Source organism: Pezoporus flaviventris, unplaced genomic scaffold (assembly GCF_033815535.1).
Source record: "Pezoporus flaviventris isolate CSIRO_AGI_PZ_B2104156 unplaced genomic scaffold, CSIRO_AGI_Pfla_v1 ptg000037l, whole genome shotgun sequence".
Taxonomy (NCBI): Eukaryota; Metazoa; Chordata; class Aves; order Psittaciformes; family Psittacidae; genus Pezoporus; species Pezoporus flaviventris.
Window position 1 is genome coordinate 2,928,929 of NW_026892585.1, and position 23,136 is coordinate 2,952,064.

Below are 23,136 nucleotides of genomic sequence, written 5' to 3' on the forward strand. Positions count from 1 at the left end.
AGCCAAGTAAATGCAATGTTCTCACCTTCTGAAGAACCAGAGCGTGGGGCTGGTGGGCCAGGCAGGAAGCGAGCTGCTGCCTCACATCTGGCTGAGGGAACATGCCAGATGTGGCAGGTGGTCACAGGTCAAGTGGCAGCAGGGCACAGGGATGAACACTGTCTTAGCAGGACATGGGGCTCTAAGTGTGGTTAATTACTCCTTAGTAGGGTAAACGGTTCTGGCATCCTCCTCTGAAGTCCTGAAGGTGTTGTGCAGGAAACTTGTGACCACACAAATACACTCTATGACCTGAAATAATTTGACACAGAGTGAATTAAAAGTTTACTTTAATTTTGAACCATTTTATAACTGCATTTTTCTCATGAAGCATCTGTATCACAGCAGGCTACAATAACTTTGGGATAAAAGGCAACTGGTAAACTGTCCAATACAAGGTTCCAAATAAACAGTTCTTACTGGCCCCTACCCAGACATATCCCAGATAAAGTTTTTGATCAAAAACATGAAATAGATCCACCTGCTTATTTTAAGCATATTAAAAAGGAAACTAATTGGACCATTTCTATTTGTCTAGTTTGTTTTTATACAAAAAGGCTACACAATGTTACACTTTATTCAGAATACAGTTAGAGCGATTATGAATTAGTGTTCTACACCTTTACTCAATCCTTAAAAATTAGAAACTGCTGTAGCATATTCACTATAACTTAATACTACGAGAGACTTTAAAAAAACCTAACAACAATTACTGCAAAAAGAAAGGCTACTTCCAAAGCAAGCAAGGTCAGTACCATTACAGAGATTTAAAAAAAATAATAGATTTTTAACAAGCAAGGCTAGGGTTTGATAAATTCCATCTTGCAATTCATTCTTGTGCATTCTTCGGTTCTTGAATCACTCCCAAAATCCATTTGTATTATTACTCCTCGACCAAAAAGGACCAGAACAAAAAGTTTACTTCAACTGTTCCCATAGGAAACTCAGCTTGGTTAGTGTGTCAGGCACTTTCTGAGATACTAGCCCACCCCTCGAGCCCTCTCAGCAACTCTACAGGCCAATCAATGCAAGTTCATTCAGATGATACAGCTGCAAAGAGAAAAAACACAGGGGTCAGTGTTCCTGAGCAAAGAACTGCTTTAACACAGTAAGAGTGCGTGAAGCCGGTGCACAAGACATTAACAGTTAATTACTTCCACACTTGACAGCAGAAGTCAGTCTGGAGTGTTCTGGTTGCGTGTTTCCAGAGCGTTTATTCACTACTGTGGCACAGTGGGACCCAATCGAGCCAATCCCTCCCTGCCAACCAAGTCCTCAGTCCAGGCATGGGTTTGTCTCTGTTTTGTTTTTGAAATTCAAGGTTGGAGCGTCTTACCTAAAGGATGATTTACAGGTCAGTATCGAACCAGGCCAACTGATTACTGTCACCTGGAGGCAGCCCATCCATAAGGTCCTGGGCATGGCCAAGATCTGGCAGACCATCAACTGGGTAGTCAGCACCAGGGTGGTGGCCACCCATTTCATGTTCCATCATAGGGTCCATACCCAAGGCATCCTGACCGTATCCGCCCGAGTGGAAAGAACGGTAGCTAGGATCTAAGAAAGTTAAAGGTGGCAGAGGGAAAAAAAGCATAATGTTAACAGATGTTAGATGCATCGGAAGCTGCAAGTATCAGTGTGTGAGAAGATTTTTGTAGCCATCTAATTCTTTTTCTAGTTCAGCCAAGTTCAACACAATCTGTTGCCTGCCCTTAATGGCTATTCCATTGTTCGGAACAGCCTTCCAGTAAGATCCTGCAGACAAAGCACACTGCAGTCAGAAGCACGAGCAGGTTTCCAGCCAAGCCATTAGTCTGCACAATCAACAATACTACAATTCAACAATACTGCAGCAAAACCAGGCTCCAAGACTGTAGACTTGCTTCTGAAAGGCTAGTCAAAAATAGCTTAGAATCCTTAGGGATAGGCTTGCGTTCAGACTAATACATTCAATACCAGCTTTTTTGTTTTAAAGAAAAACTGCACTATTGGTATTGTCAAGTCCATTTGTAAAGACTGTAAAAGATTTCTGGAAACAACACAGCTCAGCGGGAGATGCTCCCACAGGACTCAGGCAAGAGACACTAGTTTTGCACGTTCACATGGCTCCCATTTCAGTGCTGCCGGAACCGGTTATTTGAACTGGCAGTTCCCCATCAGCCTGTCAGTTTGCAGTACCTTACCGAAGAGTAATTCACTCTTCACCCATTTGCAGTTCTCCTTTAAAACTTACGAACTGACTTCATCCAACTTAAGTTCATTCAAGAGGAACAGAAGAGACGTACCATCTGGGCGGTATCCAAGAGGTTCTCCCTGGGCACCAATATCTAGTCCAAGATCTGCTGTCTAGATGCACACAAAAAGTTACAAGAGTTTTAACGTGTGGTCTTTGGGCCAGAACTACTGATTCTGAGTTTAAGAAGTTCTGAAGCTTGCTCCAGATCCCTCCTTAGCAACTCTTCTGCAGCAAGCACTGCAGTAGGGTACTTCTGTGAACATGATACGCCTTTTTATCTAAGCATCCACATCTAGTTTAACAGCCAGATTTAGATATAGAAATCCCTTGATCGCTGGAAGGAGGGTTCTGTTTGGGAATAAAGATGGGGCAGGTCTAGGAACACCTCCTCATGTACACCTGTAAGCTCCTGCAAGTCAGCTGTTCAGAGATTCCCCAGCCAGCAAGAGACCACCCAAGAGTGCTGAAGGAACCTCTCCCAGTTTGCCCAATTACAGAAGTGCCTGTCTGCGGCACAATTCTGTAACTCCAAGAGATAATCCATTTTAGCTTTTTTCCTTTTTCACATTACTGTGGTAAATACAGATTTTATAAAAACAGAAAAATAAGCACTGAAATAGTACAAAACAAGGGCTCCTGTCCTTAATTTAGTAAATACAGACAAGCTAAGACTTCCTAGACTCCTGAATCTTAACAATCTGGGGATGAGACAGACTTAGCAAAACCTTCCCTCAACTTCATCCACAATGCCTGCTTTCAGTCTCAATTCACTGTACAGCCCTTAAAGCTAAAGAAAAGCAATGTGTGATAATCAGCCTGCAAACATATTCAATTCTGAAAGCTCAATTCTAAGAAAAGACGCAAATTGCATCCCCACACCAAGATTATACTCCAACACTGTTTCCTTGACACAGCTTTCACAGGGTATGTTTTACCTTTATGCTTCCCTCATATTACTCATGCCTCCATCTCTGCATTAGGTTCACTAGGTTCTGGTAAACAGCACAGAAATGTACAAAATTCTCATGTACAGCCTGGCACACTAACAAACATAATGAGAATTACACACTTTAGCAGCAGTAAAGAATGGACTCCTCCTATCTGCAAGGGAGGAAGCAGCTCTTAAGGATCCTTGTCACAGGTTCACTGAATCCGAGCACACAAGAGTAACGATGATACAACCAAATGTAAAGCTGGGCCTGTATCACTGATGGCATCTACACGTCACTACTGGAAAGAGGGAGGACTTGGAAGTAAAGTTTCCCTAAGGAACCATTAATACAGAAAACACAACTCACCTCATTCCAAGCCATTGGCTCAGTCCTGAACAGAGAGCTTGTCAATTCAACTGAAAGTCTCTTCTTATAGTCTTGCGGTTTGTCCTCAGACATTCTGAACAGCACTGCAGCTGCGTATGTCGCTATAGGAAGGAAGAGTGATTTTAGCAGAGGTCAACTCTTCCAGCAACTGTTCTAACACAGGTTTGAAATCTGTCTTTTAAGTTCACTTACCAACACCCTCATTCCTCGAATGAAGCAGTTCTGTTAAAGGGGCAGTTGCACCTTCAGCTTCGATTGCTTCAGCTGCTTCCTTGTCTTGAGCCAGTTCACAAAGTACACCGGCAGCTACTCTCTGGATATTCTCAATGGGAGAGTACAGCAACTGCAACCAAAACACGAGGGTTTCTTTAGCAATTCTACTTGAAATGATCACTTCAGCACATTCAGATTTAGCAGTTCTACCCAGGAAGCACAAGAGCTATATTACTCATTCTCCTAGTATATACAATAGCATTATCTTGAGCTTGCTCTTACCTGCACAAATAATGGAATGGTATTTAGACCCCTGATTACGATTCGGTTATGAACATCACGTGCAAGAATATGCAGAGCTCCAGTGCAGCCCTCAACAATTTCTTCCATACGCACGCCCTCCTAATCAGGGAAAGAAAAGGCATTATTTGAAGTTGAGATATTGTATGAGATCTTCTAAAATGACTGTCAAAAAGCTGATCAGCCTGCCAACAAATGAACCTTGTCCCCTGCACACACCCCGTTTCTCCAACGGGGCTTATATCCACTATCTGCTGCTGGCCTTCAAGCTTAACACCCCTGCTAGGAGTTAGCCCAGTTTACCCAACTGAATTAAGCGAAGCATCTCAGTGGAACTCCTCCTGGTGTTCTCAGTTTTATTTGAGTTCACCATGACCTTCAGGTCTGACAACACTGGCTCTTCTTCCCCAAGATGGATTAGCTGGGTAGTTTTGAAATAGTGGTTATCAGTAACAAAGAGGCCCCTTCCTGCCTCTGCAAGTATTAACTACACTCCTGCTTCCATTTGCCCATGCTAAGGCGATTTCCCCTTTATTAATGTGTTTAACTGGGGGGGGGATATCAAGACTGATCTTGCTGCTACCTAAACAGGTAAGAAGTATGGAGCCTGTACAACTTCTCAGTACTTTTACAGCTCTAAGCACCCTTGAAAATACACAATAAGCTGTGATAACATTCTTAAACCCATTCCTATGAGAATGTATGATGAGGCAGTTCTGGTTTCCTAGTACAGAACTATTTGCCTTGCCAGAGTAGGCAAACCCAGTGTTTCTGTTACCTACAGCATTCAGAATTAAATGCTCAAGGGGTTCTTAGTGAAATAAGAACCAAGGTTTTGGCATTCTTATTTATTTAACAAAAACTTCAGGTCTGTTGAGACAGAATTATCAGCACACCAAGAGAGTAACATGAAACAGAGCAAATTACAACAGCTGTTTAGACTAAACAATACATGGCTGAGGCACGCTGACAAATGAGTTAAAGGCAACGTTAACGTAACTTCAGCTAGTGGTGGGCACTTACCACGAACTGCTGTTGTGTTCCACCCATTGAAGTACGTCGCTGGGTATCTTGATGTGCTCTAACCAGCAGCTGAACTAGCCTTGGAATAGCACCCTGTTCACGCAGTGGGGCATGGTTTGCAGGACAGAGTGCCAGATTGCGGATCAAACCAACAGTAGCCTGCAGATAAGAAAGGGGATGGGCAATGAAAGAGTGTGGTGAGTGTGCTTGCCGTTAGCAATTTCTTTTATTCATCTCTTGGCCCCAAACACTTAAATCTCCAGGACAGAATGCAAAGTTACTCAATTGAAGCAACCTTCCCCATCAGACAAATTACATTCCTCAACACCTTGTAAACAAAGTACTTCACACAGTTAAAATTACATCTTAAAAAGCATCAGTTTTCAGTGCTGGATGCTGTTAACCATCATTTTACCTTGATCAAAGGCCAGTGTGATGGTGGGTGCAACAGTTTAACCACCACTGGGAGCCCATAATGGAGACGCACTGCGTTTTGAGCCATCTCAGCTTCTTGATGTCTGCTGGTGAGGTGACGGAGCGCACAAATAGCAGGTTCTGTGATGTCTTCTCTGTCTCCAGCCCGAAGAACTGTGCGCACAAGAGCCTCAATGCCACCAACCTGGCAAACCATCATCTTGTTCTTGTAATTGTTGCAGGTAAGGTTAGAAAGGATGCCAGCAGCACAAGTCACAACATTGATATCATCTGATCCTAAAAGCTGAACAAGAGTTCCTAGAAGGCCTTCCATGCCCTCCTGCAAAACAGAAGGAAGCAAAATTTAGTCTCTCTCCTCTCCTGCTACATTGGCTTTTGATCCCTTAGAAGAAAGCCATGTACCTGCTTTGTTGCAGCATCTGACAGATTTCTCAGAGTCCAGAGACAGTTCTGGACGAGGCGCTGGCTTGGATCTGTGAGGTGGAGTCCCAGAGCTTGCATCCCACCTAGAAGATGGTACAGATTTGACAGCATTACTCAGGTCTGACACCATACTCAGATCCTCATCTTGTTAACACTTGGGTTCGTCTCTCTGTTGACGTTCAAGTGCATGTCTCACAAGCCTCTGGATCTTTCTCAGCATTAGTATCCTAATACAGCTAAGCCCTAACACTTCATCCCATAGGAAAAAAAAACCCCGAGATTCATGTCAAGAGCATGACACTGGGCCTGTTAAATGTACATGTATTCTAACATGTACAATATTCTAACATGTACATTCTAACATGACAATGCTCAGCACCCAGCTAAAAACATAGCAGACTTACTTAAAACAGACTGCTTTTTATACTTCTGGACACTGAAGGCCTCCAAAACTAGTTATGGAGTAAAGGAAAGATCCCAGTTCAATCTTTGATGCTAGCAGCTTCCACCCTTATATGGAATGTACCGATTCTGAAGTACTGTATAGCTCTTGAAGTTACCGTGGTTACAAGGTACTTACCAGCCTCAACAATAGCAGGTTTGTTGCTGGAGCAAACTGACAACACTTTCAGCACCCTACTAGTGGTCCACAATAGCTTCTCATAAGTATAGGTCCTCATTATGTTTACTAGAGCCTGCGGTCCACCGCTTGCCAGAATAATCAGCTGAAAGACAGCAAAAATTACATTTATCTGTCACTTCCTGTGCCCCTCAGCAGGTAGTAATTGTCACTGGCTTACACCCACTGGAGGTTACAGGTAGGTGCAAGAAACTTCCCACCTGCTTGTGTGGTCTGCAAGTTTCACAGTCTTGCTATAAGCATGACTGCATTTCTGCAAAGCAATTCCTGCACCCTTCACCTCTTGCAAGTTCAGGACTGACTAGGAAAAGCCGAGTGTGGCTGAAGGTTCAGAATAAGGAGGAATTGTTGGGTCATTCACAGCAAGCTTGCTCGTTCAAAGTGCTTCAGTAACAGAGGCACTCACCTTACTTTCTTGATTGCCGTACGCTAAGATCTGAAGGCAGTCCGTTGTGATGGCCAAGAACTTGACGTTTGTCTTGTTGAGCAAGGCAACCATTTTCTGCAGCCCACCAGCCAGACGAACAGCCATTTTGGCTCCTTCCTGATGCAACAGGAGATTGTGAAGGGTTGTAATGGCATAAAACAGCACCGAGTCTACTGGGGACCTAGAGAAGGAAAAAAACCCCTTGTGAATACCTGCGGCTACCAGTACCAACTGAAAAACACATGTACCGTAGCATTAGCAGTCCACATACCCAAGCATTTTAACCAAAGCAGGAATGCCTCCCGATTTGAAGATTGCCAACAAGCCTTCCCGATGATGTGAGAGGTTGTGTAGTGTCCCTGCAGTACAACGAGCTGTTTCCACATCGTTTGTGTTTTGCATGGTACGTACGATAGCAGATACCATTTGAGGAGATCTCATAATAGCATGGCGAGACGCTTCCTTTTTGGATAACTGATGAACCATAACTGCAGCCTTGTTCACCACCACCTGCAGAAATATTTGAAGAAAACATTGTTTTAAAGGCATTGGAGAAGCCCCCCAAACGAGCTACACTGAGGTGAAGAAAATGCTTACCTGGTCCTCATCATTCAACAGTTTGGTCAGTTCTGGGATCGCACGAGTTGCAAGTTCAGCATCATCTTGGTAGTTTATCAAATTAACGACAGCATGTTTTAACATCTGGGATGGCTCAGCCAGGCGTTGCACGTTAGTTGGGTGAGCAGCATCAAACTGCGTGGATGGGATTTGCATTCCTTCATCCAGTGTTTCAGGGAACATAGCTGCACGAACTCTCTGAGCTCTAGTCATTGCATACTGGCCATCAATATCTGAAAACCAAGGTAAGTCATTACCTCAAACTCAGAATAAAGAGCTCATCTTCTAGACTGGTAGTAATTCAGTACTTAGGTTTCTGTATTTTTAAGCTGTGTGTCTAAGCAAACCAGTGTAAGAGAAAAGGCCTTACCAGCAACTTGCTCCTGGGTAAAGGACTGAGAGAATCCTTGCTCCCACTCGTACAGCACTTGTGTTGTGTCCACATCTTCCTCTTCAGGATTTCCCTTGCCACTCAAGGAGGGAGCAGTTGTTGTGGCACCGGAATGGATACCAGAGTCCAGATATGACTGTTGCTGCCAATGACTGACTGCTGCTTTTCTGTCTGGCTCCATTGCCATATCCAACTCCATCAAGTCAGCTGTAAGAAATCATTGTTGAACCATTAAGCTTAGTTTAATTACTCCAGCAATCTTTCAAGAGATGACACGGACTTTAAATGAAAATAAATTCCCATAAACAACTACTTCAACTCAGCAAGTTCAATTCTGCAACTTGAGACAGCAGTTTTTAACTGAGATTCTGTATCAAACAAGTACAGATGCCTATAAACCCAACTAACAGACAGAGCAATCACTGCTACTGCAACATTCTTAGTCTACTGCTTAAAGGTCCCCTTTTCCACATACTATGATTATGTACTTAACTGTACTTAAGGGACCTGAAAAGCTTACAGCGACAAACTTATCTGCAGGTTTGATTTCCTGTGTAAGATATTAATTACTGCAGTAGAACAGACATTATTATTCAATCCAAGTGGCTTAAATAAAAGTTTAAAAAGGGGAGCAAGGAGACCGTTTAACTGCTCTTTATTAGAACTGCTAGATTCTAGTAATAGAAATTGTAATGCATTATATACCTTGGGTTGCCATGTTCCTTGTGCTCCCAGAACTCTTTCCTGCTACCTTTCAGAGACCCTGAAAAAGAGCAAGGTTAGAACTTATTAAACACTAATCAGAGCTAGTAAGACAGAATTTCCTATTAGAACACCAGAATTGCAAACTCTTCACCTGTAAGACTTCACCTATCTTGCCATTTCATTACTACAGTGCTAATTAGCAAACCCCCATGGACAGGGATGCAAAAGAATGAAATGTTTCACACAGACTTTTTCTGGCAGACTACATGTAAGATAAATTCTTAAGAGAAAAAGAACTGAAGACTGATCATGATTGAGCCATTTTTCACTCCTCTATCCTTGCATGAAGTCCAGACATTAAATTCCACAGCTTGGACATGCTGCAAAGACAAGGGCTAAACGTCACTTCCCTCAAAGACAACTATTCTTAAGATACTAGAAAAACTGATACAGAGCTACAACATGGATTTTCATGCGGAAAGCTGAAGTGACCATTTAAGACAAGCTGGTATTATTTCAGGGGTACAAAAACTACCTAAAGAGTTATAATTGTACCTCCTCCTTCACTTCTTTGCTGTACCACAAGAAGACAAGTTTCTTTCTACCCAAAACAGTCTTCCTTGAAGTTCAACTGAAAATTGAACCTGTCTTGTAAACAAATGCTCTCCTTTAGGTGCACTAATGAAGTCACCAAACTCAGTTGTCTGGTGGGGCTTTTTTGCACAGAAAGCCAAGGTAACTGGGGGCAGGAGGCTGAAATATGATCAAAATCACCAGTATGCAACTCCATTTGGTATCATCAAACAGTAAGGAAGTATATGTACTATAAATCTGTAGCTGTTTCTTCACTAACCCAGAAAGAGAAATTCGAGGCTACAGCTTCACAACAGGTCACTCAAAGCTGTCACTTTTATTTCATTTGCTCCCCTTACCCCAGTCCAACACCATTTTCAACACAGACAGAGCTGGTGACAGCCTATTCTGGGAGCTAGCCAAGCAGAAACATTTGTAGTGGTAACTAGTGCAGTGAGCAAAACCATCTCTTCCAGCAATCACCTTTCAATGTGCCCTTAGGTGTTAGAGCTATGCTGATCAAAACATTCCTAGACAATGAAGTAAAGGCAAGCCGCTAATCTCTTTAAAGGACATGTTTGCAGTACTGTGTGTCAGAAGAACAAAGTCCATTTGACACCATTTGTGTGAAGACAGATTTCCCAGTTTCCTTCAGGAGTACCTTTTAGAAAATCGGAATTAAACAGAAGACAGGCCTGTAGTTTTAAGTCTCACTGAATAGGTTAGGCAACTCTGAGGCGAGCTTTTATTTCACTGTCCCCGAGCCAACTACAGGATACTCCAGCAGCTCCTGAGCAATCTCATTACTCTGCTTCACAAATGCCAGTGCTGTTTGTCCTGACTCTGCACTCCCACAACTTTTGGCAGCAACCCTTCCCTGGCTCTTTTTAAATGGACAACAGATCTGCATCTGCAGCAGGTAAGCAGCACTGCGCTGATTTAAGACATAACAACCATACAGGAAGTACCCTGCTATGCGTTTGCTAATGCACAAGTCCCTAAACGAGTCCTATTCCACCACTTGGAAGAGACTAGCCAACTCGGTCTACTCATAATTTGCACGGAAGATGCACTGACAATACAACCGTTTTTTTCCAGTCCCTTGAACACTGATTCTTCCAACATTTTGGAGCAGCAGTGGTAAGGGGAAGGAGAAACTAAGTCATGCTGTCAGTTCACCATTAATACAAAAGTTCTTCTGAGTACCTAAGGCGGAAGAAATGCCGATACAAAAGCTTGATGGCTCCCTGCAGGTCTCATGCGTTACTCTGTCAGCCCCACTAACACCTTCCAAACAGAAAGCAGTGGAACAGCACTAGAATTTTTATCCTTCACTTCCTGTAGTCCTCGCTGTAAGGCACATGCGATGTATGCCATAGAAAACTGGGCAAGATACAGACGCTATATGCAATTTACAACATGCTTACCACAAAAGATCTATTTTTACTGTAACCTTTCCTGTCTCTTCCTATCATGAGGCTGTTAATAAAAAATTATCACCAAACTAGTTCTGAACTTAACATACTGGCAGATGAACCAGTCAGGAGCTTGACCATGCTTTGAGATACTTACTACCACCTCAGATTCAAATATGCAATACAGGGCTTGAGAATAACATTCAGAATTTCCTTCCACTGTTGAATTCTGCACAGACGAATGCAGCTGGCTTACAGCAACTGCACTCTTGAAATGGTTGTTTCAATTTCAGCAGCCTGAAGAGACCAGAAGAATAGCTGTACCATTAGATAGAATCCAGCAGACCACACTAGCCACTGAAATGCAACACTATTCCAAACCAGAGCTGAGGAACATCTACAAAATGGCAATGACGAATACTGATTCAGTGTTCAGAACTGCATTATCAGTCAGATGCTCAGTCTTTGAAATGCTGACATTAGATAAGCCTGCTGGCTGCACCTGAAAATCTCTAACATCCTCATCTACATTTCATACATAACCATGCTCAGCAATTCTAGGTAGCATCTTTTTATTTAAATGGGAAAAAATGGTTTTAATCCTAAGAGTTCAAAATAACTGCAGACCAAAGGTACCCAGTGAAAAAGGGTATGATCTGTTTGGTTTTAGGGTTTCTGTAGCTGAACATTCTCCCGTATTTTCTTTCTCATTTTACAAAGGGGTGAACTGTGTCCAGGAAAGCTGCTGACTTCATTTTCCTATGTGTCACTGACAAAGTTAACACTTACAAAGAAAGCAACAACCCCAGACTAGGTACAAATGCTTGTGCTATTCATTTGCCCAACAGAAACTGGATCAGTACATGCAGGATGGGTGTGAGGAGGCGGGGCAGTGGAAACAACACAAAAAGCCTTGCTAGGCTAATTAAGCTTGTGTCTTCAGCCATGAGCATGTACCAGCTCATTTAAATCAAGCCCCTGTTCAAATTTATTGGAGTACACATGACTAGTGACATTCCATCGTCAAGGTCAGTGATACAGCTCTTAAGCATCAGGAAGAGATAGAAGGACTCGGTATACTTTAGCATGACGGCAAGCTTCTGTAAGCCCCACTATTTTTAAAGACTATCTGGTACTCTGAAGTAAAGTCTGAATTTTAGTAAATGCCATGTTATAAAGAAGTTCATAACAATGTACTGCCAGGAGTTATGGAACTACTAACTTCTTAAAACATCCTCCATGACACTACCCACTAGCATGCACCATCAGCTCTGGATTTAAATGGGGGCTGGCTTTTTTTTAATATATATATACACACACACACTAAATTCCTCAATACAAAGTGCAATGCAAGACATTGCATTAGAGTGTACTGTGTACCATCAGTCCCAACCTTGCATGTGAATTCCAGGAAAATGAGAAAAATAGTTCTGCAACCTTAGCAGGCTTATGAGCCAAGTTTCAAGTTACTACAGAAGACAATGCAAATTTCTTGGTTTTCAAAGTACTGAAAGAGGAGTATTTTGATAATGAATAAAACTTGGGTATCAACTTCTGAGTTTGGAAAAGAGTTAGGCACATGCCAAGGAAGTCAATGAGCCCATAACATTTCTCAAATCTGAAGAATTATCTTCATTAAGATTGACCTAGATTACCTGACTTATTTGATAAGCAGGTCCCCTCCTCTTTATAAAGCAAGTCAAACTTGAAGTTTGAAAGTCTTTCAGAAATCTTTTGACTGAGCTCAGCATGTTATTATTAAACCTTGTATGGGAATTCAAGGCTGATACATCCAACCGCTGTTTCTATTTGAAGTGAATGTCTACTAACCATGTTTTGATACATCCCACCTAGGACAGGCCAAGCAACTGCATCTGTAAATTAACCATTCTTTTTTTTTTTTTTTACATAGAAAAAGCAGATCTTCATCTTCTTGTGACAGTTACAGCAGTTAAAAAACATGTATTAGCTACAAACAAGTGTAGTACATGTACTGGAAAACAGTTTTTCTCCAAGTATTCCAAAGCTACTTCAATTATTACCAAGGTGTTACTGAAAGCATTCTTTAGGTCTAATTTTATAACTGGTCTTGTTTCAGGCAGCTGCCTGCCAATGATGCTGCCCAACTATCTGCTTTACAGGAAACACCAGTTCCAAAATTAATTAACACCAGGTAACTACAGCACTCACTCCCATGACCCAAGAACAGGTATGTAAGAACTTAATGTAGCAGAAGTTTCGTCATTAACCTTAGTTTTCAAGTAAAGGATGTGGGAAACACATTTGATTGAGGATTTAAAAAAAAACCCTGGGATCTTATCCTGGACATTATTAATCTGTTTTCTAGAAAAGGAAGCTGGGGGGGGGGGGAAGTAGGAATCATCTAAGTAAGACAACACTGATAATGGCAACATCAAAGATGCTTTCACGGTATATAAGCTCTTTCAGGCATGAGTGACTGCCCTGTCTCCTTCAAGCATTTTCTGGTCTCATCTACCTATATGCATCATGCTATAAGCATTCCTGCAACAAACCTTCTGCTTTGTCTTATGAAGACATGACCCAAATGAAATAATCACGTTAACATTCATTAGGAATAGCACTAAACTGATTAGCAGAAAGTGAAAAGTCAGTCAAGCTGAAGAACACACAGCAGCTAAGATGCGAGAGGGAGCAAAGGAGGGAGAAGTTACAGGTGACCTGTAAGAACTGATTTATAGATTGTCTATTCACAGATGAAAACAAGGATAGCACTTGTGGGAAGTAATGATCCATGGTACTTGCAGTCAGTTTCTAACTTGGACATTTCTAATTTTGGATTGAGAAAAGAAAGATAACCTCAGAAGTTAAAAAGGACTGTCCTCTGCATTGTAGGTCTCAATTTAGGAAACTTTTAAACACCAGAAATCTACTGTAAACTTATCATTCCTTATCCAAATGAGGATAAAGTCCTCCCACATCTTCCCAGATAGCCCAAATAAAACTTAACTTTGAGGATTTTTACCTGGCTTCTGTTGAGAAGGGGTATAGGTACTTTTAGAGGCCTTTAATCAGAATCTTTTGCAGGATTGGCAAAAAATCCTGAAAGTACAGTTTTGGTGTTGTGTGTTTTAAGGAAGGAAGCTTGCTGTAGGAATGACAATTAGGATTGATGGTTTTTCTGTGGAGGTTCCCTGCATAGATACTTTATTTCAGAAGATACTTTATTTCAAAGTAGAAATAAATAACATGCCTGAGCTTCAATCTGAAAATCTGCATTTAGAAAATATTTCATCTTGTACACAAGTTTAAATACAAAAGTTTTCCTTTAATACATTCCATATCCCAAATACAGATCGGCATTCCCATATTCTAAAGTAGCAGCATTTGCAGTCCTCGGTCATCTTGTCCACTCTGAAAGGAACAGCTGTATGCAGTGAGTGGAGGTTATTTTGAAATTAAAGTTATATGCAACATTAGAGGACCTTGACTGTTGTGAAATTAGTCACTCACCAGTAGTGACTTCTGGATTTAGAAATTCAATTTTTCAGATACCTCCTCACACCAGCAGTTTAAGAACCTGGATGAACAAAAACTACTATGAAACTCACTGAGAATTGGTTCTCAAATAATGGTTTAAGGCTGTAAATAGCCACATTTTAGCAGTAAATTTAATGTTTACCTTATCTACACCAGGAATCAGAATATAACACTTTACATTTCTCATTAAAGTCAGGCTTCCTTCTGCTTTCAGCAAGTTGATACTTAATACTGGGTAAAGATACCTTATCACAGGCCATCTGAAGACATCCCAAGTAAATGGAAGTAACTTATGCAGTGTTAACATGAAAAGGAAATGAGTCAAACAATAAAACCAACTCTTAAAGATAAAAAGATCATGTGTTTTCATAGCTCCAAAACATTTCTATCTTCTTTTGGGTTACATGATAAAACATGTACAGCCTTCACTACCACCTTAGAAGAAACACCACTGCAAGAGACAGCAGCATTACTACATTTTAAGTGTTGTGCCAAGGTGTAGCAACCCCAACTATTCCAGTAGTTCTACTGAAAACTAAGAGCTACCAATAATCCGAAGCTATCATGCCACAGCACATGTATACTGAAAACCAGCTTACTGATCCTAGACTGTAACAGAACAAGCTCATTCCTAAACTTCAACTCCTGACAAAACTGCTCTAGTTATTTCCTCAGGCAGCATTTGTTTCACATTATTCCGTCCAACCACCAAGCAGGAATACTTCACTGCAGTGATAAACTCAGTATCATATGTAATCCACCCAGCTCAAATTTATCCAAGGCAACGCATTCTACTGATGCCTGCAGAAAGTTAGAAGATGCCTTGCAAACAGCAATACTTTTAGGTTCAGCTGATCACATCACAGTAAACTTGACTCTGGGCCCAGAATAAGTCTTAAATTGTTCTTTAAAATATCTTAATAATAAGACCTGAAAGTCTACGATCTGTCTCTCCTATAAAACATTAGGAAATCAAGAAACCCAAATAGTATCCGCTTTACTGACCTTAACAGGCTGCAACTTCCAAGCTTTAAATATCTTTAATATGTGCTGAAAGAGGCAACAAACTAGCTCAAATAATCCACAGAATTGAAGTGGAAGAGGAGCATTTGACAGCACACACAGAGATCCATCAATGTTCATGACAAGTTGCCTCTGCTTTCAGCCACTGATTTTTTGATGCTTCAGTTCCACTTCATTTCTTTTTTCCTTCACACATCCCAGTTTGCCATTTCATCAGTAGTTCTGCTTTTTCTGCCTTTGGCTTCTGCCCTGGAAGTGATCTAAAAATCTTTTCCACAACATAAAGGCAGAAGAGCTTCCCTACACTAGCTTTTATTAGTTTTGTAAGAGTTGATTTGATGCCACATCACAAAATATAAAACCTTATGCATGTCTATTTTCCATCATCTTGGCAATCTAACACCAATTAAGAGCACAGAGTAGAGTTTCTATTCACACGCTCATTACCCAAAGCAAACAGCGTGCAGATACTTCTGTTCTTGCTAGACTACTCTAAGTTGATTACAATTGCTTAATGGAACCGAACTGCAGACATCTGGTAGTCTTGACTAGACTTAAACACTGGGTTAGCTATACTAAAAGAGGATTTATGCCTCAAAAAACGTCTAGTGAAGACTGTGGTTACAAAGTCAGAAAACTACACACATGGCAGAGGGGAAGGAGCAGGACCACAAAGACCTTAAACTTGGCTGCAAGCCTATATTTTACCACACTTCACTTCCTTTAGGACTAGAGCAGAGTGCTCCAATATTACAGGACACTCACCTTTTCATCCTCCCCTCCCTCCCAAAAGGGGCAGCAGGCTAGCAAAGAATCACACTTCCTAGCCAGCTTGCCACATGATAATTGTGTTAACTCCAAGTTTCAAGTGTGGCCGAAGCTATACTGTAAGTGCAGTAAGTTCCACATTTTGTTTTGCTCACCCCATGTACAAAACCCCACCCAGAGCATCAGTAGTTTTAATCACTGAGGAGCAACAGTCACTGGCAGAAAGTTCGGGTGACAAAACTTATTGGAAATGGGACTTGGTGAACTTTCAAGCTGCTGGCACTGAGTGTCACTGAAACCCAGCCCTTTGAGCAAGAACACCACATTTCGGCACTAACAGCTCATGCAATTAGTCAGGGTCTTGACAGGTACTAACCTTTTATAAACAACCCATTAGAAGTTTCAATAAAGCAACAGTTAACATTGGTCTGAGAGCCAGGGTCAGCCTATAGATACTTGAGATAACTAACAGAGAAAATTATGAGAACCTGGAGGAGAATTCAGAACAAGCACATAATTTAAATTACTAAAAGTAATGAAGTTTACCTGGGCATGATCACTCTAAGATATGAACTTTCAAACTTTAAAATCTGCCAGGAAGCCTCCTCAAAAATTAAGCTGGCAATATCATGTGAAGATGCTCTAATACCTTTGATGCACAGTACCTTACTCTCTAGGAGAGAGATTTTTAGAGAAACTTTAGAGAAGTCATGTATTGATAGGACAAAGGTGTCAGAAACTACTCAGTAGCAGTTACCTACCACTGTGATTTCTTACAACTACCAGCAGTGCCCTAGAGAATTTTGTTTGATGCTGGTCAGAGCCGAAGGCTGCCATGTGGCTGGGCATACTCTGCAATGTAAAGACCACACCTTTCCACATAGTCTCATACACTCTGCTTCTTAAAGGAATACTTATACTGTAGTAGCTGAAGTATCACAGCACTGGATCTTGTCACTTCAGGGAAGTTAGTGTTTAGATCCACAGCCCAATTACTCTCCTCTTTACCTACAGAAAGGTTCAGGAGTTGCAATGGGCGGGTCAACACAATTCTTTATATTCAAAATCATGGGCAAACAGGTTCTAACAACATCTGCAAACAAAGCAAAGTGATCTTTTCAAAGACAGCTGCACTTTCTGCACTAAGTATCTGTCCCCTATAGAAGTCTCTGCTTGATTCTAAGAGCTATGAGCAGCCGTACTCAAGCTGACAGAGAAACCATCAGGTTATATTTGAAAGGAATGGTTTAAGATAGCTTTTCACTAGTAAGCATAGTGCAGCACTAGGAAAATCTATCACTTTATTAGTAGGCAAGACTGGCTCCAAGTACCTACATATCCTTCTTTGCTGAGATAGTGATGATAACATTTAAGGTTACATAAGAAACTTCCTCAACTGCTAATGAGGGGTTACACATCCATCTTGAGAACAAAAGTAATAATCTTCTCCACATAATGCACATATCAATCATTTGACAGCAGCTTGCAGGTCAGTATTAAAGGACTGGTATGACAGTTTCAAGTTTATGAACTTGTGTTAAATTCACAACAAGATTATCAGCCCAATTACTCATGTGTTTTTTGACGAACTAAGCACCACCAACTAATGCAAGTAACCTCAAAACAGTTACTAAGTCACTTCTGTTCAGCAGTGGATTTACTCTGAAATCTTCTGGTCACCAGCAAGCACTTCCAATCAGGGTTTCACACAGCATTCATTATGTTTGAGTATTCCATGGCTGGGCAAAACCTTAAGAGCAGTTTTCTAATCACAGCTTAACAAGTTACCACATCTTATCTGCAGGACAGTTAGGTATCTACACTATGCAGACAAAAAAGCTGCCATCATAACTATTTACAGATAGCCTATGAGAACTTACGCATTATACTGTATTTCATTTAACACTAATCAAGTTCAGCAACAAACCACTGCCATCCCTCAAGCTTCCTGCCTACTTAAGAGTGTCAAAAAGATACTTAATGGCTCTGCAGTCATTTTTCATGATTGTGTACATCACTAACAAGGTTGACAGCCACTGTATTACAGAAGCATCTTTCCCTCCTGTCTATGCAGAAGTTAAAATACTCATTTCCACTCTAGTATAGCAATAATTTAGCAAACAACCTCCCTTTTCAAACCAGGAAGTATCATATCATAATCTAGTTTCTTCTTAGGCTGCAACCACAACACCAGCCCTGTACATGGGCTTTAAACATTAATCTCCATGGTCTAAGAAACCGGAGTGATTAGTCATAATTGCACTGACACTAATGAAATACTTATGAATCTGAAAGTGACTGTCTTTGCTTGTCTGTCAGAATAACTCCGTATTTAAAATAAGAGTATAGCAATAATTTAGCAAACAACCTCCCTTTTCAAACCAGGAAGTATCATATCATAATCTAGTTTCTTCTTAGGCTGCAACCACAACACCAGCCCTGTACATGGGCTTTAAACATTAATCTCCATGGTCTAAGAAACCGGAGTGATTAGTCATAATTGCACTGACACTAATGAAATACTTATGAATCTGAAAGTGACTGTCTTTGCTTGTCTGTCAGAATAACTCCGTATTTAAAATAAGACATACTGACATTCAAAAAAGTACTGTTTAAGCAACGAACATGCTAATCAAGTCTGATATTACGTTTTTTCAACTTTTAATCAAGGCAAACTGACAAGATAACAAAATATATCAGCACCTTTCGATGTCAAGATTTCTGGCCACTGGAGGGCACCTGAATTGTTGCCAGGACAATACAAAACTACTTGCTACAGTTGCTGCAGAGTTGGCAAACTTCTGATTTATACAAGTCCATTTAGCACAGTAAATCAGCCTAGAAATGCTAGTTCCAGCAAACACACTGTGCACACCAGTAATTTGCCAACTCCAGTTAAGATCCACCTAGCTCATATCTGTTAAAAGCAGCAACCTCGAATACTACGTTAACCCTTTCAAACTTTAAAGGAATTAATTTATTCCTTAAGCAAGACTCGAGTTTACTTAGTGTTAAGTAACACCACAAGTAACTTCTGCAATACTAATACAGCCAGTGTACATTGTTTCCTAAAGCAATTTGGAATGTTAACAAAAATTTTTTCTGCAATTCAAGCTGTAAAGCAACATCTACACCCATACTTCCCAAGGCACGGGTCACACTTGTTTTCACATTAAATCACAGTAAGCAGATTCACAAGGGCAGACTGAGGTACAGGTTTCATCTGCTCACCTTATCGATTTGGTGTTCCATACAGACAGATATGCCAGACTTCCATTGGTTCTCTCCTTTACATTACCTGCCAGAGCAAAAAAACATTCTGGCTCCCTTAGTCTTAGAAGAGGCAAAACAGGCCATGCGATACTGGCATATTAAGACAGTACCCTCTTGGACTAAAGCCTCATCACTGACCTACAGCAAATTTTACTTTGGGGTCAAGTGGCAGAAAGGGTATTAAAAGTTAATCACTGTCAAACTATCTTATGCTGGCAAGTTTAACCAATTCAGTTGGTGCAGTACACCAAAAACCTCCAGAACAAATCTTCCTACGCTTAACTAGAAAGTCAGCAAAACTGCAGTTCACAGAATTTTGCAAAGTTAATGTCGTGCTGTGAGGACTCAAAAGCAAGTCCCAGCTGCCTGCAGAGTTTCTCACGAAGTCTTATCAGGCTTCATCAAGTATGATGTTCCAGGTAAGTAAGGTCCATCCCAATTTTCCTGCCACAGTATGCAGTCTACCAAAGTCACAGAACAAGTTCTGCTGCAAGCAATTGCATGATCACCACAACCCCTGTCTTACCAGCTTTAACTATGAATTAACATGAGTGATTTAGATTACTGCTGTATTTGCACACTAGTCTTGCCTACTAGACAATATTTTGCAGAAACATCCTTAGCCAAGTTTCAGACCACACATTCAAACTTCATAAACTGAAGTCCACAATAGTCACGTTTCCTGCCCCATTCTTGTTACTTCCTTTAATACCCCTCAAAATACTGCAGGAGTGGTTTAGAAAACCTTTAGAAGACAACTTGTCTGAATTAAATTTCTGAACGACTGTGTTCTGTAGAGTTAAACTCAAGTTTTCTGGGATGTTAAGTCCAGGAAGACCAAAACCAGCTTCACAAAGAAACTGTATGTCTGAAGGGCAACCAGGTTTCATTGCCAAGATTTGATAAGCCAGTTACTGACACACCATGCAGTTATAACAAAACACTAGTGTTCATAGTAAGCCATGTATCAAGGAAGTAACCCAGCCTATTTATTGCTTTGGCAAGAAAAAAGAAGCTGGGTTTACTAAGGCTGTACCAGAACATCTGAATAACTGCCTTTTTCAATAAAGCTTTACTTCATATTAAATCCTTGCTTTTAGAAGCTATTGTGCATTGCATTGTTCTTCCCATCAACATGTTTTTACTTACTTCTCTCCTAGACTCTTTGAAATGCTCAGCCATACAGACCAACACGAACATTCCCACACATCAGCTTATACCTAAACAGAAAATATCTGAAGCATTAGCCAAGTAAATATGACATTACTTTAGAACAAGCCCAAATGCCAAGACACTTGATATGATTTCATCCTGAATGGCTGAATTTAGAGAGCCTCAAAGCCTCACGTGAAGACTTAAGTAGCCTCATTTCCAACAGTAGCAACCATTAGGCAATCAACACAGTAGCCACATACCTGCAGCTGTCAGCACCTTTTAATAAATGGTGCAAGGTTCCTGGTTCCTGGACTGTCAGCTACTGACATTCACATTGTAACTTGGCCCAATAAACACCAGCAGATTTTGCCCTTTATGCTGCTTTAAAGCCTTGCAGTAGTACATTTTGTCATGCAGAAGCAAAATTGCAATTAAGTTGCTCACTGGTGTGTCTGAAATTAATATTAAGAAAACCCTGACACTCTTTCAGGTAGCTTTCTCATCTTTGCCTTTACTATAGTCTCTGCACATAAAGATCCCATTTTACTAAAACCCCTCTTTGATTTCCGTCCACCGACCTCAGCATACCAGCCCAGCCTCTTTCCATTCACCACTTGCATACTTTGGGGGATGGGATGACCACAGATGTCTGGAATATACAGAGTGTCAGAACAATGGCTACTCCGTGAGAAAGAGATCAAGAAGTAGCTGATTACAACGATCAGCGCTGCTATTCCTAAAGTCCTACAAGTTGCCCATAGTACCTTCCCGGCCTGCCCTTTCTTCCCAGAAGGGGTTACTAAATGTTTTTTGGGAAAAGATTTAAAAAGCAGCCTGATGTCCTACACCAAGTCGTACCTAGGGAAAAATTTAAGGGTTCGCTAGACTTAAACCTCGCTGTTCCAGGAGCAGCTAGTCATACACAAGAGAAACCAACTAAGCTTTCCGTGGGGGAGAAACCCACCAGAACTAAACTGGAACTCTCTGTTCCACGGGCAGTCAGTACAAGTGCCCATATCGTACTGGAAGTCACAACAACTTGCTTCTTACACCTCAGAAGCGTGCTTTGGGAGGTTGAAGCCGCCGTCGTCCCTCCAGCTAGCTAGGGAAAGCAGCAGGCGCTTCCCCTTGCAGCATGAGAGCCCCCAACACTGCCCAAGCCCCCAGTCATTCGCTACAAGACTCTGGTAACGCGGGTGTTAAAACTTAATTTGATTGCTCCCAGCTCCGGGGAGCTCCATTTCTAAGAGACTCAGAAGCAGCACCACCTTTCCAGCAAATATGCACTCAACTAAGACCGAAAACCCACAAGGCTTCAGATTAGTTATCACCCGCTGACTGCAGTGACCGTGATTAATTGCATTCGGTACAAACAAACCCATCCCTTGCGCTCTTTCCCCTCTCCTAGCACCAACGGCAATCTGCAGCCCACCGGCGAGTCAGTACCTCCCCCCAGCCTTTAAAAAAAGGATAAAGGAACAGGGGAACGACAACGGAAGTCCCGCGGCCTCGGCTGCGACGACCCGAGGGGCAGCGACTCGCCTTCTCCTGCAGACCCCCAGCAACCAGCCCCTCGCCCCAGGACAAGCTTCCCAAGAGACACCTCGGGAAGCTGCAGCTGCCGCCTCCTTCAGCCACGCAGCTGTCCGGACCTCCCCAAACACGAGCTCTCTTCTCCTTCCCTTTCCTTCCCCCCCTCTCTCGCCTTTCTCCCACCCAGGCAGCGCCCCCCGCCTGCCCGGCCCTTCCCGCCTCAGCGCCGGGCACACCCTGCACCCCACAGCGGCCGCGGGACGTAGCGCCCGCTCCCGGGCACCGGCGGCCGCTGAGGGAGAGGGAGCCCGGCTGGGGCTCGCCTCAAGTTCCCGCTGGAAAAAAAAGCGGCACTAACGTTGCAGTGAGGCGAGAGCGCAGGGTCTCCCCGGGCTCCGGCTTCTGCTGCCGCCCGGGCGACCCCGGTCTGGTCCGTCTTTCCTTCCTTGTGCCGCCGCCTTCTCCTCCTCCTCGCTCGGCTCTTTGCTTGCAGCAGTGCCCCCGTCGCTGCCTCCCAGGTGGCGACCGTGTTAGTTCCCCTACCCGGGCGCCGTTACCGCTCCCACCGCCGAACCGAGTGAGAGGCTTAAAATGGCGTCGCTCACAAGGAGGTTCTTATAGTGATCGCCGGACTCGGCTGTATCCTGCCGCCGCGGCCGGGCCCAGCGCGCAGCATTCCACAGGCACCCAGCGCACAGGGCAGGGGGAGGAGAAATAGTGCCCGGCTCCCAGGGCGGAGGGAGACAGAGAGCAGCAGCGGCGGCGGCGGGAAAGCGGCCGTGAGGCGGGGGGAAGGCTGTGGTGGCGGCGTGAGGGGCGAGAGGGTGGGGGAAGGCTGGTGGAGGCACCGTGCTCCGGATGTAGGGGAGAAGGAGCCGAGTTCCCGGCTGGGAGCGAAGTTGTGTGAGGGTGGGGTAGAGGCGGAGGGGAAAGGGGTGCAGTTGAGGGGGTTAACCCCAGGGTCCCGCTGTAGGGTGGTGGAGAGGGGAAAGGCAACCATGAAACCGACCTGCCCCCCAGCCTTTTAACTTGGCGTTTCGTTGCTGCGGATTCTATGCTTTTTGTTTTAATACTCTTTTTTTTTCTTCTTTTTTGTCTAAACGCACGC

The 23,136-nt window shown here is 42.6% G+C and overlaps 1 protein-coding gene across 2 annotated transcripts; it reads right to left on the minus strand.

Moving 5' to 3' along the window:
* Positions 1-312: 312 nt before the first annotated feature.
* On the minus strand, positions 313-22,524 carry CTNNB1 (catenin beta 1). 2 transcript variants are annotated; one of them, XM_061464484.1, is made up of 16 exons: positions 22,387-22,524; positions 8,770-8,827; positions 8,044-8,271; positions 7,653-7,906; positions 7,327-7,565; positions 7,035-7,236; positions 6,569-6,713; positions 5,968-6,071; positions 5,546-5,884; positions 5,131-5,289; positions 4,090-4,209; positions 3,787-3,937; positions 3,574-3,695; positions 2,325-2,385; positions 1,376-1,596; positions 313-1,089 (listed from the first exon to the last, which is right to left on the minus strand). In XM_061464484.1, the coding sequence occupies exons 2-15, from the start codon at positions 8,780-8,782 to the stop codon at positions 1,388-1,390; spliced, it is 2,346 nt and encodes a 781-aa protein (XP_061320468.1). In that variant the 5' UTR covers positions 8,783-8,827; positions 22,387-22,524; the 3' UTR covers positions 313-1,089; positions 1,376-1,387. The 2 variants fall into 2 exon arrangements, with proteins under 2 accessions (XP_061320468.1, XP_061320469.1); XM_061464485.1 differs by lacking the exon at positions 1,376-1,596.
* Positions 22,525-23,136: the final 612 nt, after the last annotated feature.

Excerpts from the sequence above, each read along its gene's own strand:
- CTNNB1 (XM_061464484.1), bottom strand. Across the intron at positions 3,938-4,089 it reads CCATTCCATTATTTGTGCAG|TTGCTGTACTCTCCCATTGA; the intron begins GTAAGAGCAAGC and ends TTTTGGTTGCAG. Across the intron at positions 2,386-3,573 it reads AGCCAATGGCTTGGAATGAG|ACAGCAGATCTTGGACTAGA; the intron begins GTGAGTTGTGTT and ends GTGTGCATCTAG.